Source organism: Oryzias melastigma, linkage group LG11 (assembly GCF_002922805.2).
Source record: "Oryzias melastigma strain HK-1 linkage group LG11, ASM292280v2, whole genome shotgun sequence".
Classification (NCBI taxonomy): Eukaryota; Metazoa; Chordata; class Actinopteri; order Beloniformes; family Adrianichthyidae; genus Oryzias; species Oryzias melastigma.
Genome location: NC_050522.1, coordinates 23742864 through 23749730, shown reverse-complemented (window position 1 = coordinate 23749730; position 6867 = coordinate 23742864). Strand labels below are relative to the sequence as shown.

Genomic DNA, 6867 nt, shown 5'->3' with positions numbered 1-6867 from the left:
AATCTAATCTAATCCTATCCAAACTAATCTAATCTAATCTAATCTAATCCAATTGAACGGAATCTAATCTAATCCCATCCAAACAAATGTAATCTAATCTAATCTAATGAAAATGAAAATTGCCAAATTTTAAACTTTGCTGCAGATTCCCACCAAACCAAAGGTCTTGTAGCCATCCCATAATAATTGTAAAACTTCCTTTGACTATCCTGATACCTGCGTTTTGGTTTCGTTACTTGATTTTGAACCAAAGACTTTGGCTCCATTCATTTTCTGACCGTTTCTCTCATAATTTTGGGAGAGCCAAAGATTCCTTTTCCCCGCGTATGAGGTGCGTGTTAATTTTGTGTCGTTTCTGAGTGCGTGGCGATGGGGAGGAGCAGTAAGTAAAAAGAAATCCAATCGTCCTTACTGTCCAGGACTTCTGCGGGACATAAGATTCTGATTGCAGATGCAGAAAGCCAGAGAACATAAATGTTATGAAAGCTTTTTGCTGACTCTGTGAGAGAATTTTCTTGGTGTTGAAGTTCATAAAAAATCGTTGAGCGGCTCACTGACTCATAATTTCCTCCTCGTGTACACAGTAATAAACACTTCTGCAGGAGCGACCTGGCGGCTGTTTATTCTGTGGCTCTTCTGTCATTTTTAGTGCAGAGATATTTTAAACAACAGTAAGATGATGAATAGGATTGTTGCCTGGTTGATATGTGGCTTTTTTGTCTTAATTGATGGTGTTCTGAGGCTTGATTTTATGGTGAGAAGCTGCTGAAGATTATAACAGCAGGTAGATTGTAGAGCAGCCTCCCATAGAGATGCTGACCAGCAAGTGATGAGAAAAAAACTTCAGAGACAGCGGGATGGGAAAGCTGCTCCCTCAGGAGCTCCCCCCTCCATCCATCAGCTGCATGAGGCTCCCACCTCCTCCAGAGTTCCTCTGGGAAACAGTCTCTCTTCATTTCACATCATCCCTCCGATCCACCAAACCTGACCCATCTGCAGAGAAGCTGTTACTTTCCACATACATTTAATCCAAACAGCAGAAAATTTATGTTGAGCGATCCGAGCCTCTGCTGCAGGAGATGCCTCCAAATGGTCATAAATTGAGGAGGGTGGCGCTCTCCTGGCTGCTCTGACAGTCTGTACCAGGAGGCTGGACGATGACGGTTGATGATTGTTAGCAGGAGCTCTTCCTTTTCTTTATACGTTGGTTGGTTCCCACACACTTTTGACATCAGTGTTTTCTCTGAAGTTAATGGAGTGTTATTATTTTTAGATATAAAGCAGTACGTCTGTTTGGCCCACTGTCACTGTAACTTATGAGCTTTTTACTCTAAGATGAGCAAACATTAGAATTTATGTGGAAAAGTCCAAACTCAGATATTTGATGATTGGACACCACAAAACTATGAGGCTAGATCAGTCTCATAATTCAGAAATGGACAGTCTTTTTCTATTTTTTAATTTTTTTTATTGAGTTTATGTTACGTATTTCATACATATGAGGCTAGATCGGTCTCATAATTCAGAAATGCATAGTCTATTGCTATTTTTCTTATTGAGTTTATAATACGTGTTTTTCATAAATATATATTTGTGAACTGGAGCGTGTACATTTGTGAAATAGACTGTACATTTCTGAATTATGAGACTGATCTGGCCTCCAACAAAGCAGCTCTTTGGTGAAAAATGTTGATAATCTGCTCAATCTGATTTGATGCGTTTGAGTACACCTAAAACTGTTAGTCTGGGTTCAGTGAACAGTTCAGGGAGAACAAAAAAGATGATAAATGACTGTTTGATTTTTCAATAAAAACCACCTACAACTTCTGGATCAAAGACAAATTAAAAATTTAAAGGGGTAGAAGAGAATTCCCTACAAGGAAACATTTTGATGCACAAGTCAGATCCCATTCACTCAAATAGAAAGTGACAACAAGCAAAAGTAAAAGTAACCCTGGCTTAAAAAAACCCTCTTTACATTAGTGGTTGAATATTACTCTTTTAGAGGACGATATTTTTTAATTGAACCTTTATTTTCTGTATTTTTCAGAGTATAAGTCGCAGTTATTGCACAGTTTGGCTGGAGTGCGACTTATACTCAGGTGCGACTTATGTGATTTAAAAAATATAAATGGCAATAACCACTAGAGGGCACTGTAGGTATGTGCATCGGTTTTTGCTACTGACAGCAATACAATAGAAGAAGCTATTAGTGAAGTTGTTCCAAAGTGACTCAGAAGATTTAGTAATTTGAAAAGAGTTAATTTCTTTGGTTATCTGAATATTTCTTATTATTTTGCATTAATATACTACATTCTTTTCAATTTTTTCATCAAGTTAAATAACAAACAATGTGTTACAGTACTGAAGAGTGTATATAATCAGTTTATTATTGTTGTGTTTTTCATTTTTATGATTTCTCCCAAAAAGTTCATCTTATACTCCAAAGAAAATCATATATGATTTTTTCACTTCTTTAAAATGCATTTTTCTGCTACTGCGACTTATACTCCAGAGCGACTGATGCTACCAGACATGTGAACCAGGCTCAACGTGGGTTTGTGAATGCGTTTTTAGCCTGTGGTGTTCACACTGGATTGTTGCTACCTGAGTCTAGAACATATTGGACGAGTCTTGGTGCAAACCGTTCAAGCAGTTGGTACTTCCATGTTTTAAAATGGCCCTATCCATACAAGAAATCTGAGTCTGTGATTGGTCGATGCTCAACTGGTTTAACTTTTAATGTGTGTTTTGTGAGTAGAGTCAAAAAATGGAATTAAAAACTTGCATAGCAATGTGTGAACTTGGGAGTTTTAATATTGAATACACATATATGTGCGTTGACATACTTTTCGTTGAAAGTGGTCGCTTGAAGGTGTGTTTCTGACCCTGGTATAATCGTAACTTTAGAGTCTGAAAACCTGGTAACTTTGTATTTTACATCAAATTTAAACACAAATGGGGTGTGGCCTATTCACTGATGTTAAATCCACAGTTTGGAAAACTTTATTTTTTTGGAGTGCATAGCGGGGCCATGGTGTGTAGAGATAGAGCGGTCCACCTCTGATTAAAGGATTGGTTCCCACCTTTCCCGCCATATATCGAAATGTCCTTAGACAAGGTTAAGAACCTCAGCTTTACTCCTGGTGGTTAGTTTGTCTGGGCTGATTCCGCTTAATTTAGTCCAGATCGAGTCCTAAACTTTGCATTTGGTCTGTATTCAGACTCAACCAGACATTTCTGTTTCGAACCAAAGCTTGTAAACAGAACCATGTGACTAAAGATCTCTTCAGTCATTGGCCAGGAATTATGAGGTCAGAACAAAGCAATGAGAAAATACTGGAAGTCGAACACTTTGCAGTCCTTGATACACACCAATTTGTTACCATGGGAACGCACTGTATATGAGAACTTGACCAAGTGAGTGTGACGTCACCCACAGAAAATGGTTTATTTCCAACTCCAAACAAATTAAGTCGATTTCGTCAGTTCTATGGCCAATCAAGAGCTAGCTTGTTGGAAGGCCACGCCCCTATCTTTTGAAAGCGGGATACAAGAAATCTGTCAAACAATTTGAACAATTGAAAAAGGAGGCCTGCAGGCTCCACCTACTTTAATTGAGGAATCTGATTGGCCAGTTTATAACTACAGAAAAATATGAAGAAAAGAGGGTTACCTCAAAAATGTCTTCTTATTTTGTCTGGGATTTTGGCTTCTTGGAGTCAAAACTTACTTCCTGTGGAGGAGGGGTCACTGTGTCCAGTTCTTTTATGCAGTCAATACTCTGACACAAAGAATTCCCGCATCCCCAACCTAAAAGTCGTAAACTGGAGCACTGCAGGTGGTCTGAATTCATTTGGTTTCATTTTGCATTGATGAGGAGGAAATGGAAAGTTTAGAGGAAGGTGAAGAATAATCACCAAACAGGAAGTGCATCATCCTGGACCGGCTGTCAATCACAACTCTTCATCTAAGCTGAGAAAATGAAAACCAGCTGGAAACCATGTCAATCAAAGCTTGTGGGCGGAGCTTGTGTCATAAAAAATGTTAATGAAGAGACTGGGAACGATGGAGGATAAGAAAGATGGGAAATTAAATAGGAGGGGGAGAAGAAAAAAAGAATTGAGACTGAAAGAAAAGAACTGGAATAAAGAGAAGAAAAGAGACAGGAGGATGAGAAAATAAAATTTCAATGGGGGTCAGCAACAATGTGGGGGTGTTTGCTGGCAAAGTCAAATGATCCAGAGAGGAACTTTACAAAAAGCAGCTGTTCAACTCACAAGCTGAAACACATGTGGAGCTAGCAAATAAAAGCTGAATTATAGAAGAAACGTGTCAGTCCTGCTCTGAAACATCCGTCCCAAACCTTTTTGTTCCAACAAAGAGATCGATGGGAAAACTGTCGCGTCTGTAGAGCCCCGACGTCTAAAACCAACAAAAGCCAAACTCAGAAAAATCCCATCATTGTGTTTTTGGCTCATTTGGATTGTCAGCAGAACAAACATGCGGTTTGCATTAAAATACAAGGACTGTTTCACAAACACAGAGTCTGACTGAACATGTGTTTGGATGTTCTCAGTAACAAGAAAATGTCAACCGAATTAAACCTGAACTGCTGGAGGCCGACAAAGCAGATCTAATTAAACCTGATATCCAGTGAGTCTCTGCAGAAACTGGAAAGGAGCCCCCCCTTTAAAAACATTAAACATTTACTCAAAAACGCAAGTAGCTTAAGTGAAAGTATTAAGTTCGGCTGTAAAATGACATCTGAGTTTGTGAGAAAAAACCTGCAAAGTCAAAGGAAGATAGCAGTTGAGGAGTTGTTTACATGTGGTTTGGAGTTTACTTCCACATTGATGTGTTGCACATGTAAAACGTCTGGGTCAAGCAGAAGCGACCGTCCGAGTCTGATTTTACAAATTCTGTTAGATAAAATAAGAGATATAATCTCAGTTGTGTAGATATAATCGTGACTCAGCAGAAGTAAAGGTCTGAGCATGTGAGTATCTTAATATGATTCTATTAATATTCACCAAACAGAGCCGGATCTCTTGCGGCTGGAAGAAGCGGGACCGCCGCCGCCGGTTGGGGTCATGTCACTTTACAGTTAAGCTGTAAAATGATCTCTCCAGAGCAGGAAGTCAAACAGCTGCAAGCGCACGGCAGTTTGAGGGACTCACCAGCAGTCAGCAGGAGCAGCAGCAGCAGCAGAGGCCGGAGGAGGAGAAGCAGGAGCCTGAGCGTGGACATCCTTCACATGGACGGACGGACGGACGGGAGACAAAGACGGAGACAAAAGAAAGGAGAGGTGTGATGGTCTGAGCGCCTGAGCTCTGAATGAACACGCTGGGAGAAAAGGGGAGGGCAAAGAGTAAAGGAGGGGGGGCATGTGTGTGGGGAGATGGAGGGGGGGGTGCTCTGGTTTTCCTGCCAAGTTTGTTCCCTGTTTGCCAAACATGAAGAAAGACATTCAGAGCCGCAGAGAGGCTCCGCTCCCGGTAAAAATAGCGTCCTGGTTGTAAACCTTCTGCAGTTTGGGGCTTTTATTTTGACTTTCTTTTGTTTGCAAGCAGGCTGGTTTCACTCAGATCTGCTGTGTTTCCCAATACCATAATTGCTGTGACTGCATGAGTCATGCCAGCGTGCACCGTCCACCTCCGCCGAACCCCGTCAGACAAAAGGCGAGAGGCAGAGGCGCATTTTTGAGAATTAAGTAAAACCTTTCGGAGATTAATTTGTCTTTTGTTCAGATTTTTTTAGAGGTAATCCCAATCAAACAGATTACTACATAAAGTTCCATATTTTTGATACACCAGTGATGTGATGTTTTCATTTAAACACATAGAACTTACAAATTATGGCTCTCAGTAGCCACTGACTGCAACAACCAGACTGTTTTAGCAAACGGACACATTTCTGCAACTTTAAGCAAAAATTTGACCCCAAAAACTCACCAAAATTTGCACACGCCTAGAACCAATGAAAATGAATTTTGAGAATATTGAACGACCCCCAAGATGATCAAATCATGGCGAGCGAAACCATTAAAAAAAGAATGGCTTAAATGAAATTTATAAAAAAAAAAAAAAACGTATGCCCAGCTGGCGAGGCCAAGTGGGCCCATAAAGTTTAGAAGTGGGCAGCAAATGTGGGCCCCAATTGGGTAGAGATGCTGGAAAGCTCCACTGTAGAGATGTTAGCAAGCTCCACTATAAAGACGCTAGAAAGCACCACTGATGACTCATGTTACTCGCAAATTTTTAATAAAATATCGTCAGAATTATTTACATGGACCCCTGGCAAAAACTAAATAAATTCTTATAACACAGAACATGAACGTATTAAGAATGTGGGCGTGGTTTGCAAATAGCCTCCATTGCTAACAAAATACAAAAGTTAACTTTTGCCGATTCATCTAAAACTTATTTTGGGATATTGGGCTATATAAATAAAATTGAAATGAATTGAATATATACCAAACTGATACAAAACCGTGACCCGAAAAATGGAATTTTAAACTGAATCTTGATGAAAGTGAATCATCGTGTCTCTAAAGCAGGGGTCCACATAACTGTTTTCTTCTCTGATGGGGGACCAGGGTCATTTTGTAGGCTAACAGAAAAAGTGTAACGATCACAGCCCAAACCTAAATGTTTACAGTTTTCCAGAAAGCCTCACATAGCCAAATTTTAAATAATTCATTTATGTAATTTTCACAGAAAAAGATGATACTAAAACATTTTAAAAACTAGATATATAGCATTACGTGCGATAGATTAATAGCAGAAGATGCTTAAATTCATAGCTAAAAGCACTGAAGCTGATAGCTGAAATGGCTGAAGTTAGCTGAAAATGCTGAACCTGGTA

The 6867-nt window shown here is 39.7% G+C and overlaps 1 protein-coding gene and 1 long non-coding RNA gene across 5 annotated transcripts in view; one reads left to right on the top strand and one right to left on the bottom strand.

Annotated features, from left to right (window-relative positions):
• Positions 1-6867, bottom strand: part of si:ch211-191i18.2 (uncharacterized protein LOC564095 homolog) — a 30138-nt gene that overhangs the window by 20203 nt on the left and 3068 nt on the right. For 2 of the 3 annotated variants that reach the window (XM_036214147.1, XM_036214149.1), the window contains exon 2: positions 5181-5251. In XM_036214147.1, coding sequence (XP_036070040.1) covers positions 5181-5250 — 70 coding nt within the window. In that variant the 5' untranslated portion in view covers position 5251. Of the gene's footprint in view, positions 1-5180; positions 5321-6867 lie in introns of those variants that run through there. The other variant, XM_036214148.1, reaches the window with a different exon arrangement.
• The window catches only part of LOC112162692, a 12803-nt gene continuing 11116 nt past the window's right edge, over positions 5181-6867 (top strand). For both annotated transcript variants that reach the window (XR_004948617.1, XR_004948616.1), the window contains exon 1: positions 5181-5308. This is a non-coding gene — a long non-coding RNA (uncharacterized LOC112162692). The remainder of the gene's footprint in view (positions 5309-6867) is intronic.